At 32.4% G+C, this 13812-nt stretch overlaps 1 protein-coding gene across 2 annotated transcripts; it reads right to left on the reverse strand.

Moving 5' to 3' along the window:
- Positions 1 to 846: 846 nt before the first annotated feature.
- LOC127710939 (protein draper-like) lies at positions 847 to 9654 on the reverse strand. Of its 2 annotated transcripts, XM_052216895.1 has the most exons (6): positions 9523 to 9654; positions 7555 to 7640; positions 4897 to 5046; positions 4199 to 4327; positions 3428 to 3553; positions 847 to 1957 (listed from the first exon to the last, which is right to left on the reverse strand). In XM_052216895.1, the coding sequence occupies exons 1-6, from the start codon at positions 9642 to 9644 to the stop codon at positions 888 to 890; spliced, it is 1683 nt and encodes a 560-aa protein (XP_052072855.1). In that variant the 5' UTR covers positions 9645 to 9654; the 3' UTR covers positions 847 to 887. The 2 variants fall into 2 exon arrangements, with proteins under 2 accessions (XP_052072855.1, XP_052072856.1); XM_052216896.1 differs by lacking the exon at positions 847 to 1957 and having other exon boundaries at positions 1964 to 3553.
- Between the last annotated feature and the right edge of the window lie 4158 nt (positions 9655 to 13812).

Here is a 13812-nt window from a genome sequence, read left to right on the forward strand (position 1 = left end):
CTGATTATCTCTTGATTATCGTCTACCTCATTTGTACTGGTTCAGTTTACAAACAGAAAGACTGTAATGTGCAATTTAAAAAACGAGAAGATGTGGTATGATTCCAAATGACAAAGCTAGCCCTAGAGACCAAGGCACGAGGATGTTAGCATATGATTAGAGTTATTTAGGCTAAAACGCCAAAACATGTGATTATAAAGATATAAACAACGGATCATAAAACATATAAATTATATAAAATTAAAGAATTGTTTTCATTTTGAAATAACCGAGCGGTCTGCTTCTTATACTGACTTGCATATCGGGACTGGCACTACCAATTCTTAGAGAAATGTACTATAATAGATTAATGTTATTGTTAACTGAGTGTTAATTCGCAACATCCAACGAGCACCTGCATATGAAATATATGTCTTAAACATATTAAAGTTTCTACGATATGCCGGACTCGTTTTTCCTAAGTGTTAAATAATTCCCTTGAAAGATGTTACGCCTTAACCAGTGAGTTCTTACTGCCATTGGTAATGTTAAAGGCATGTTTTCAGTTTGTTTTCGATCTATGAGTTTGACTGTCCCTCTGGTATCTTTCGACTCACTTTTAAAGCTTTATGTCAATATGTATCACAGTTGACTAAAAACCTGAGCTTTTCGAATTATCATACCACTTATTATACATATGTGCCTTCAATAAGTTTTAAGATTCCTGATGAGAAAGGTTTATTATATATATATATATATATATTACCGAAAATTGCGTACAATTTTTCAGAATGAAATGTCGGTGTCCAAGGACACCGGTTGGGTGTCACAAGAATGCATATACTAGAAAAAATTATCAAAACTGCAACAAATTAATAATATTATTTTATTTGACAATGCCCTGTATGTTAATGACTGACGTTATTGGTTTTATTGTCGTCACTGATTGGTCTTTTGACGGATTCATTCTCGTCATTGACTAGTCTTTTGACTGATTCATTATCGCCACTGACTGGTCTATTAATAGACGTATTTGATTTATTGTCGCCACTTACTAGTCTATTAACAGACGTATTCGATATATTGTAGCCACTGACTGGTCTATAAATAGAGGAAATAGATTTATTTTCTTCACTGATTGGTCTATTAACAGACGTATTTGATTTATTGTCGCCACTTACTAGTCTATTAACAGACGTATTTGATTTATTGTCGCCACTGACTGGTCTATAATTAGACGAAATAGATTTATTTTCGTCACTGATTGATCTATTAACAGACGTATTTGATTTATTTTTGCCACTGACTGGTCGTTCGACGCATGTTTTTGAATCAAAACTTGTTCCTGTGTGTTCTGTTTTCTTTTTAAGTGCAGTATAAGGATGAAGATATCCACTTCCGATGATCCCTGGTCGCAGTAAGCTATTATAGGGATGACGATAGCCACTTCCTGTAGGATAGTGTGAATGCTGTTTCAACTTGTTATAATGTCTCACTTCTTTTAACATGTTCAACTCAATGTATGGAGCCTTCATTATATCCTTGTTGCAAAGGTTTGGTAATGAAAGATATTTGTGCATTTTCGGAGATCCATTCGGATATTTATTCTCAGGTATACTGACAATGTGTGCGTCTCTTATTCTGTTAGGTTTTATGTATGGTAATGAGTGTGTTCGCTTGAGTTTGACGACATCCAATGGTGTTGAATAATAGGGTTCTCGAATGCGTTCAAGTTGTTCAACTTGTTCAAGTTGTTCAAGTTGTTCCTCTGGAATTTCGTCATAAGGATGTATTTCGTCATAATGGCCAGTCGCATCTGTAGTTGTAGCTTCAACTATTCGGAACTTCGTTCTACCATTCCTTGACATAAATATTACTACCGATATAAAAGCTAAGATGATTATCAATAAGCAAGATACGATTGTAGCAATTACGATTAAACTGAAGATTTCCGTTGCATGAGGACGAGTTTCTGTATCTGTAATTAAACAAAGGGCTACATACACATACAAGCTTCAAAGATCAGTTTCTTGAAAAAAAGGTAATATATCGTCTTTTTCTTACACATGTTACAATATATATTGTAATCAGCTAATATGCAAATACTTTTGTCTTTGTAACACGCAGTGACCTAGTTTACTTTGATTGTAATCTATATCTATGTTTATGTAACAAATCAATATCTACGAGGTTGGGGTTCGTGTTGCTTAGTCTTTGGTTTTCTATGTTGTGTCATCTGTACTATTATTTGTCTGTTTGGTTTTTTTTTATTTTTGGCCATGGCGTTGTCAGTTTGTTTTCGATCTATGAGTTTGACAGTCCCTCTGGTATCTTTCGTCCCTCTTTTGCATCACAAATTGTGGTATGTTATGCAATGTTATATATCATAGTTTCTACCACTATACTGCTTGATTCTAATAGGTTTTGCTGATTATAATAAGTTTTATTTCAAAATTTTGTTAGGCGAGTTGTGGATTATAGAATTTGCTATTTTACTATCTCTTCTTGATAAATGAAAATAACACCCACCAATTAACTTCTCGTGTCCAAAGCGCTTTTCTGAATTTACTTTCATCAGAAACACTTTGAAAACCAAGGGTGTATAATACCTAAACATGTGAAGAGCTATTTGACCAAAAGGGACCTTAAAATAGCTAAATTTATCTAAGGTCAACTTTGCGCGCAGGAGTTCGAAACTTAGTTTCTTTAACTACTTTCTTTATTTATTAACAGAAAGTATAATCATACACAGGAATAAGTTTGGGGGGGGTCTGTTTGTATAATGACTGACCGAAAAAACTCTGAGTTGAATATTCCAAATTAGACGGGATATTTAATCATTAGGCGTGTAGTTTATATGAAACGTAACTACGTAATCAGAGCTGGTTAACTTTTCTGATGCGTGAATAAGTCTGAGAGCAATTTATTAAGGTCGAACTGAAAATTTCAATTCTCAGTAATTTTTTAAATTATGTTTATCGTAATATATTCTGAATTTGAATGTCCATAAAATGAACTTGTTTTGTCATGATTGTAACATTAACATATTATTTAAGATAACCATGGCCAAGTATTAATGTGTCATGCTTTACCGTTAAGGCAATAAAAGATTAAAGATCAATAACCGAAAGACAATATCGTAAAAAAAAAACTAAAATACAAGTTATTCTATGTTGATATGAATTTACTGTGCGATTATATCAAATCGGAGAAATTGATTAAGCTGTAGCCTTTTTTCTTAAATACACTGAATTTTATCTTACACTAATAAATATATCCCTATTCATGTCTGGGAATCATCAGTGCATGTTTGCCGATGATTATTGGATAAAGTCTCACGCATTATGAATGCCAGATTTTCTGGAATTGATAAAGATTATGGATACATAATAATGTCAATAATATGTTTATATTCCATTAAAAAGAGGCCGCCTATGTACAGATATACCTGATACTGTTCCAGGCTCTGCTGTTGTTAAGTTGCCTAAATGACATTCACAATCACTTGAATTATTGGAACATCTTGTATCTCGACAATTACAGTTTTGTGAGCATGTAACATTCGAATAACCTTCTGTAAAAAAACAAAATCTACGTGTCAAGTTGCAAATATTGTAATGGTTTTCGATTATTATCGCTAACAAACTTCCAGGTAACGTGAGAAAACACTATGAACATATTTATAAGTAAAACACAATAAAAAAAATGCACATTTAAGTAATCAACAAGATGACCACATACTTGAAAAGAGAAAAAGGAGAAGACATATGTCGTGAGAATGCCGGCTTGCTATTATTGTTTTACCAAGAACGCATTGTCATTGCTGGTGATTGAATAAAAAAAAATCAACAATACAAATATACAACGAAACAAGGAAACAAAATTAAAAAAAGATCTCAGTCAGAGACAACATTCCTTTTATTTTTCATAGGTGTCATAAACTATCGCCATTAATTGAAAACGGTATTAAATAAATATCATTGAGCGTTAAAAAAAATGCATACTTGTGTATCTTGTATTTGCGGAAACTGACCGAAGGTGTTTTATCCGATAGAAATTATTTTTTATGATTTTGCATCGAATAGCGTTTTCAGTTATCTAATTTCAATATTACTATACTCTGTCTTCCATGATCTAAAAAATTCTGAATACCAAAAAGTTGAATCAGCAAATAAAACGAAAAGCCCCCAAGGCATTCAGTCATGAAACTTATAAATACCTTCTGTACACGTATCTCCTGTCCATCCATCAAAACATATACATTTTCCCGTAAACCGGTCACATGTAGAATGCTTTGAGCACAAACAAGTGTGCATACAACCCTCGCCATGAGTTCCACCCACACAAGCTGTAAACAGTCAGAAGCGTACAGAATAGAATAATTATGTTTAAAATAATATTACTATGTTACTAAATATAATTTGTCACTTGTGTCATTGGGTTGTTGCCATATCTACTTTTACCACATGTTTTTTTTTATCTTTAAGAAACGTTTGATTTTCTTTATCGCTATATTCATATTATTTGATAGTTTTAGTCACTTTTTTTCTTCGCCATTTGCAAATTTTCAGTTACATTAATAAATGTATTCATTGCAGGTTTTAGTTTGTAGTAAATAATCCTAATTCCCAAAGATGTTTAATTTGATGAGCGAATTTACATAGAATGCAAATAAAGCCTTAACCACCTCTGGCATTTTTTCTTTTTAATGCTTTTTAACTTGGCATTCGTCTTCCGACTATTTTGATTCGAGCGCCACCTATAAATTTTATGCAGACAAAGCTCGCATCGAGGGTTCTAAAGTACGTGCCTGGTATCGGTAATGCGGAGTTGTTTATTTCAAAATACAGTGAATAAGACAATTACTTGTTCTTAAAAAAATAAAACACTTAAGCAATGCATTGAAAAACAACTAACGTTTGTCACATGATTGTCCATAGAAACCTTTGTTACACACACAACATTGTTCAGGATGACAATGAGCATTTATTGTACATTCACATTGCTTCAAACATCCTTCTCCACAGAATCCTGGTGGACAGTCTATATGAGTACAGTCGCTGCATTCTGCAAAGATATTCGATATAAAGTTAGAAAAATATATGACATTTAACTTCGCTCTTTGAAAAAAATTTCAGGAATTCAGGAATTTGAGGGACGAACTCCAAAAGCTTGGCCCAACTTTAAGTATTTTCCTATAAATGTTATAACGATTTGAGCAATATCCTTTCTCAGCTTGTTACGGGGCAACAAGATATGTAAGGCAGATTCTCATATTTCTCTTCTTCATTAAACACTCTTTTTTTAATTTTTACTGATATTTTTGGCATTGCACCTGATAATTATTTCATGAAAATGAATTCAAACTTAGGTTATAATGATATGCACTAATGCTTCATTTTATTTTCATATTCATTTGACCAAAATTTAACCAGTCTTTCTGAAGGATTGTATAGATTATTTTACCATACTCAAGCTAGCGAACAATAAGCCAGCGAACAATAAGATGCATCAAGCTAGCGAACAACAAGCCAGGGTACAATAAAAAAAACGCGCCAACCTGATCATGCTTAACAACCGAAGACTTGCAATAAGATGAAGCGTCCTTTGAAATTTGATGACAATCATTTCCAGTAGGAAGACGAAATGCAATTCGTTTTCACAAAAGACAAAATTTATTAGTTATCTGTTTATTTAATACAACTTTTTTTTTAAAGCCGGGCATCTAAAATTCCTTCTCTTTTTAGTGTTCTCTGATTAGAGATGGGTTTGGCGTCTTTATAATAATGAAACAATTAATAACAATAGTTCATACTAAACTAGCGTAACGATAAGATTTAATCTTCTAGCTTATATATGCGTTTGAAAAGAAAAGAAAATCATTTGTACCTAGTGTGGACAAAAGCTTTGCCGTAGGGACTTTTTTATGAATTAAAGTTGGGAGGGGGTAGGGTCACCATACCCAAACTTTGGACCTCAGTTGTAGACATTCCGTAACTTTACCCACCTGAGTCTTTGGTTCCAGGCAAACTTAGGCATTTTCCTATCATTTGTTCCAAGTGTGGACAAAAGCTTTGCCGTAGGGACATTTTTATGAATTAAAGTTGGGAAGGGGGTATGGTCACCATACCCCAACTTTGGACATCGGTTGTAGACGATCCGTAACTTTACCCACCTCGGTCTTTAGATCCAGGAAACCTTAGGCATTTGCCTATCATTTGTACCTAGTGTGGACAAAAGCTTTGCCGTAGGGACTTTTTAATGAATTAAAGTTGGGAGGGGGTAGGGTCACCATACCCCACCTTTGAACCGTTCCCCGATTATTGTTCTAAATAAATGTTAAACTGAAATACTTCGTATTGTTGTGATTCCACCCTTTTCTTGTTAATTCGAATCAGTGCAAGGGACTTGCCTTTTTTGAAAAGCTGTAATAATCTTGGATTTGATCATTTTGTCGGTTAAATTAGCTAAAATCTTCATATCAATTCATAGTTCATGCTACTTGGGTCTCACTGTCATATAAAACACATTTCCTATTGAAATGTGATGAATAAATTGCAAGTGTTCAATCGAACCAAAACGAAAACTGTGGATATTTATTAGCTTTTACTTCAACTTATAATTCTGGATGCAAAATTCTGTACTTGACGTTAAAAAAAAACGGTATGTATCATCATGTAGATTTAATTTCATCTTTACACAAGATAAGTATGGTCTACTTGTATTATGTTTTTCATTATTATAAAGACAAGCAGTTTGTAATAAGGGGTAGTCAAAAGGGAGAGGAGTAGCTAAAATAATTTTGAAAATCCTATAAGAGATGCTCGGCTTTTAAGAAAAATTATGTTGTTTTAAATATATATATAAATAAAAAATCAATTTTGTCTTTGTGAAAATGTGTAGCATTTCGTCTTTCTACTGGAAATGATTGTCATCAGATTTCAAATGACGTTTTATGTTAATATAAGTCTTCGGTTTTTAGGCGTGATCAGTTTGTTGCGTATTTCTTATTGTTCGTTGGCTAATTGTTCGCTAGCTTGATACACCTTATTATTCGCTGTCTTGAGTCTGGTGATTATTTTGTAGCTAAACTAGGACTGTTATCATCTTTTCTACTTGTGACTTTATTAGAGAAAACATCTCAACTATAAAAGCCATAAAGAAGTATAATGAAAGATTGATTTCCTGAGTGAATCGATTTATTTTCTGTATTTCCTACATTTTTGCAGTTTATTTTTTTCATTTATAATTAAATTCTATGCGTTCGTAAACACGTTATCATTGCATGAATATATCAAGTATATTCAAATTCAATTTTATGTATTTATTCATTTGATGTATCTATATATTTGATCTATTAATTTATTGATTGATTGATTTTTTTTTTTTAATTTATTAATTTCTTAATTATTTATTATCAAAACATTTCATTTGCATGTATGGCGCATGATCTTTGATGTACTTAACAGCAATCGCTTGACGTTCAAGGAGCTTTATAGATGTCTGTTTTAAAGTAATGTTCTATCTGTATTTGTTTAGTAGACCTCAACAAAAAATAAGATACAAAATGCTTACCAACACATTTGTTATTTGCAGCTTTATATCCAGCACAACAGAAAAACTCTATGATATCTACTTTTCTATTTTTTGCATCTGTTGCCCTGAATTATAATATATATGAGACAAATAATTATACAACATTACAATGTATTACATTATATATCGTATAATCTTATTAGTTGTGCATAGTGTGCTACTGACCTAATACGATATATATGGAATTTACTGACCCCATATATATCGTATTAGGTCACTAGCACACTATGTTACGAATTTATCTTACCGACTATCTTAACATGTGGTATTTAGACTAGAGGCCTATCAAAGTGATCAAGTCTTCAATATCGTTAGTATTAAGAACCTATATTTCCACTGGTCTATACAAAAACAAATGCCAACTATAACAACTTGTTAGCTTTAAATGTGTGTTTATGAATTTATTTCAATAGTTCATCATCAATTTCTTCGTCTGTTGAAACCTTTAAGATTGTTCCTCAACACCGTGTTGTTTTAATAAAGGGACGTAACACCACTACTATAACCGTGTAATGAAATAAGCCCCGCCTACTAACCCAATATGGAATATACACGGTCTCCACGCGGTTGCTTTTAACCAATCATATTCCTAGAAATGTATAGGAGTTAAGATTATATTTCGTATTCGGTTTAGAGCAAACTGATTATATTGGCCTGTCCTAATTTTAAAGTGAGTAATTTTTAAAAATAAAATTTTAGAAATAAATCTTAAAAACAGCAATCCAACAACAACAGAAAATACAACTGGTTTTCATTGCATTACAGAAACTGGTATCTTTTTTTATCAATTATTTGGGTCACTGTGTCTTTTTTTTTTTTTTTTTTTGAGAGAAAGAGAGAGTGGGCTATAGAAGGTTTGATAAATTATATACACCGTAAGTTGAAAAACTTTAAGTTTAGTGTTTATGTGTACATAAAACCTCATCTTATTCATTAGTAGTCTAAGAGGTGAATATCCGGTATTTAAAAACAGACACGTGTCTAATCTATGAAGTATATTTAACAAATGAAAGTGTTATAGAATCTACATGTTATCACACATCTTCTTGACTCATTGGTCTACCGACTTCTTTCGTTTAGGAATCGTATACAAATAAGATGTGGTATGATTGCAATGAGACAACTATCCACCAGAGACCAGATGACGTGGATGTAAGCAGCTTTGTGTCATCGCCGCCCTTCAATAATGAACAAAACCCATACCGTAAAGCAAGATATAACAGGCCTCGACATAAAAAAAAATGGAAAACAATTTAAACTAAAATATCAACGGCCTGGTTTATGTAAAAACGAAAGACAAATATGATAGAAAGCAATGAACAACAACCACGTCAATACAATTTGCTGACTTGGGACAAGTTCTTTGAAAATATGGTGAGTTTCTCACCCTACCCCTAACTTGGGACATCGGTGTAAAAGTACAACAATAGAACAAACTGTAACAATCAGTTGGAAAAGGATTGACTCATCAGATCTGAACGAAGCACATAAAAACAACCACCACTATAAAGATAGAAAGTCAAAATTACCAATTTATGCTCATACAATAATACCAGTGCATCTATGATTTTTCAAATATGCAGGCATGTCCTATATGTTCAAGTAAAGTAATCACAGAACTTCACGTGTTTGAGAATTTAGAAACCCGATAAATAATTGTTCGGATTGGATGGTACGTGACCTAAATTTCGGACACAATCCACTTGTTTTCCGGTGCCTAAGTTATTTACCTTTTTTCTTTTTCAGCCGCACAATGACAGATATATATTGACCACACGGACCAATTCAGAATTATTCCAGTTGTAAAATAATCTATACATATACCATATTAAATAGTTGCTAACTTCTACGTAATTTGTCTCTGGAGGAGAGTTTTCTAATTTCCAATCATACCACATTGTTCTGTTTTTATACATTTGTCGATCAGTGAAATATGAAACCACTTACTCTTTAACTCTTTTACAGACATTTTGTCCTTCGAGACTTCTACAGAACGGGATCCACATCAGAAAGCACAACAAGAGATATACATTGTTAAACGATGTCATCACAGAAGGATAAAACGCCATTTTATTTCTCACGGATTTTTGGTAACCAGGCAATTTTTGAAAAATTCTATTTTCGATATAAATTTAGAACAATAGAGCATAGTGTTTTTTTTTTTTTTTTAATTTCCTTTGTTCAAGTGGATCAATTGAATATTGGATGATTTAATTCAATTGTTTCCGTTTTCACAAGTACTTGTTGTTATTAATGTCATATGTATTATATATTATAAATTTAATTTTGAATTTATATTGACTCAACAATCACTTTGTACTTTATAGGGAGTACAGGCAATGGGTGAGAATATTCCGAGCTTACGCCTGATATTGATAGACCTTGATAGACCAAGTAAAAACAGTGACTTTTGTATGATGAGTGTGATGTCGCTGTTCTATAAACCTTAATTATTACAAAATAGCAATTTTTTATTTAAGTATTTTTAGTTTTTTTATTATTTCAGTGAGTTAAAGCCTGCATAATAAGACTCAATACACTCTAAAATTAAAATTTCTTAAAATAATTCTTGCAAGTATGAAGAATAAGTCTACCATTGCAAACATCACTGTACTCCATTGAAACACGGAAAACGAAAGCATTGGGGGAAATTAACTATGTTTGGATAATACGTCACTTAGACACCTCTCTTGTAAATATCCGGCATTATTTTTACGTAGGCATGCGCCAAAATATTTTGATGAATTCAATATTTACCTTTTAACGAAATTTTCATGGATAAAACGCAAACAAACAATATTATTATAATTACTGTCTTTTGATGAGGTAAATATATATGGTTTTATTGACCTTTGAAAAACTTGTATTCACTGAGGCCAACAGCCAAAGTGAATACCATACAGATTTACCGAAGCAAAAGACAGTAATTGTTTCATTCCGTATTCCGAGAGAAAACATGACGTATGTAATGACAATTATGTACCAGAACCAATTGTACATCAAACAATTTTACCATAATTATACACGTAAATGCACGCGACGTTTTACGGGGTGTATATACTTTTTCAGCAGGTGAATATGTTGTTTAATTCAAAATCTAATTCATATAAAAATTATATACTAAAGTTCTATCAATATGGAAAAACTTCCAATATCACTGAAGTACAGCGACACGAGAATATAAAGATATAACACCAACGAATGCCATTCATTGTTCCGAAATATTTGTCTTTCAAAACGTTTATTTCATATTATTTCAGACATAATTCCTTTGTCAAAATGTAAAAGGTACCGTAATCCCCGACTTTTTCCTCTCGGTAATATTATAGACTTTTCAAATTTGTTTTCCCAGAAAATACTGTTGCTGTAGACGGAGATTCAAATTAATTCTCTCGTGGATGTTTTTTCAATTCAATTTAAGCGTATGCATCTTCAAAATATAAATTGATATAAAGCCATCGAAATAGGCAGTTTTATATATCGTAGCTTCATTCTACAATTTGTGTATAAAAACATAAGTATGAGTTTCACAAAATCTGAAATTAAAGGGACATTAGCTACGATTTAGATTAATATTAAGATATGATATATTTGGTTTCAACCATTTATAAAAGGAGGCCTATTGAAAAAATATTTCGCTTTTAGACTTTTGTAACTATGTTGAACTTATATTATGATTTTATTTAAAACTTACAAATGCAAACTGCAGAAAAATCAAAATGTAGTTTGAATTTCAAACTACAACAACTTTGCAAATATGTAATGAATCAAACATCTTATGTTTTAAATGTATCTAAGAGATCAAGATTCTTTGGCTAAAAGACGTTTAGCAAATGTCAAGTGAACTAAATTTTATCGACGGGTAGAAGAAGGAATTGTAAACCTTATATACAATATTTTAGACCCGGATGATTAAGTCTTTAGAGCTTGACATAATTGTACATGACATTTGTATGGCCTCCTTCTTATCATCAAAAAACGGTATGTTGACCTTTACCTTCTCGTTATTTGTGTCGTTGTGTTGATGTCTCATTGACGTTTATACCATATCTCATTGTATTCATATAAACCAACATCATTATTTTCTTTAGTTTATCCGAACAAAAAGAAACCCACTCCTATTTCAATATTTTTTTAAATGCTTTCTTTATATACGTGAATAAAATGTCGCGATCGATTTAAATTTGTATCTGAAAAGTATATGGAGACAATGAAAACAGCTGATGAAATATTCTACTCGGGAACAGACAACCCCATAACCCCATAACCATGATTATATATTTACACTTCTCTATTTCCTGAATCACGGTGGGTAAGGTTGTCCTGCGAGAGAACGTTCTGTGATTCGGTCCTGACTGGTGCTGGTGATCATTAGAAATATGTAAACAAAGACGAAAATGACGAATTTTGACGTTTTCTCGCATAAAAAATGGAAGGAAACAGTTGAGATGTTTTAATTTTGTTTCTTATGGGTTCATAGGCAAACAATTACAAATGTGACCCTCTAAACTGTTTCAGTAAGCGTAACACAAAAGTGCTCATTTTCAAAAAATCTAGAACTGAAAAAATAAAACAAAAATGCTCCTGGAGTCCGCTTTCTATACCCAAATCCACACGACAAAATTACTTTGTGAGAAACCTGTGCAATTTATTAAAATTGTGCATTTTCTCAGTTTAGACATTTCCTGATTCTGTGCTGGTGGGTACTGTCATTGTGCTGGTGGGTCCTGATACGGTGCTGGTGATTTTGGGTAAACAGTTGGTTATATTTGAAACAAACGTTACAGAATCAATAAAATTGGGCAGATAATTGTATTTAATCGGATTTGTGACTCCTACTTTTACTTTTGTGCATCCATTTGTCTGTTTAATAAGCGTTTTCAAATAATCGTAACTTATATTACATAAAATCGTAACTTATATTACATAAAAGGGTAAAATCTTCCGTCCAATATCAGATGAAAATATATCTAATTAGAATGGTTTTATTTAAGATATTAAATGCCCTTAAAATAAAATTGATGATTCTCTACATAATATGCTAACTAAAACAGTTTTAAAAGGTGCTTAAGGTTAAGCGACATGTATATTATAACGACAATAAACGTTTGACTGGTTTATTTCAGTTAAATATACAAGGATAGATGATCTTGCTACTGGTGCCTCTAATTTCTTCCTTAATATATACACTGTCTCCAATACATTTCGACTGGATAAAAAAAAACGACATAGACTTGCTTTTCATACATGACTGATAAAAACTTACTAGAATGGAACAAGATGTGAACAATTGCAAGTCAAAGTGTGACCTTCAACAACGAGCAAAAACCATAACGAATACTAGCTATAAAAATCACGGTAAACGATTAAAAATGAAGACCTTCGGCCTGATTTAAGATACAACTTTGAACAAAAAACAAACATGACAGATAGCAGGCATCGACAACCAATGGTTTTGGGCACTCGTGACAGGGCTTAACATGTTTGTTTGCGCTCCACACCCCACCCCACCCGTCCTCCTTTCCTCCTTCATTGGCACAGTGGTGTAACAACACAACACTAAGCACACAAAATAATAACATAAAGACACAAATTATTGAACCACGAGTACTCGCAGCTACTGAAAGCTAGTTCAACTAATAGATAAACCATGTTCTCTTAGATTAAAATCTCAATCGGTACACATCAAACAAATTTCACAAAATTTAAGTTTACATTTTTAATTTTTGTGTTTGCAAAACTTTAAAACTGTGCAGTGAATCTTGTGCTCACAACAGTTATTGTCATAAATATGTATACATCAGACATTATAAAAGCATGTGGAAGATACTAAGTAGTATTTTACAGTTCAATTTATTGATCATAAAGGGATGGAGATTGCATGGAGGTTAACATAGAATAAGAAGAAATTGATAGTATTTTTGGCGAAAGACTTAACCTTCTTTGCATTAAATTCTGAACGTTTTCTTGTTGCCGTAAATGGTAAAACCTCAACAAAATCTCAATAATTTGTTGGAATGAATAAAGGTTTAAAATCAAATTTTCATGGACTTTGATCCACTTTTTAGCTCCCACCCTGACGAGCCATGTGAGCTGTCGGTATCCTGTTGCACCTACCGCCCGTAAACTTTCACATTTCTATCTTTTTACCCAATTCATACGTGACAGGATTATTATCTTAGTAACCGGTGTTACCAATGTTTCGATACAATACTATATTCATTTTGTGTGTCTGTT

Source organism: Mytilus californianus, unplaced genomic scaffold (assembly GCF_021869535.1).
Source record: "Mytilus californianus isolate M0D057914Y unplaced genomic scaffold, xbMytCali1.0.p SCAF_8, whole genome shotgun sequence".
NCBI lineage: Eukaryota > Metazoa > Mollusca > Bivalvia > Mytilida > Mytilidae > Mytilus > Mytilus californianus.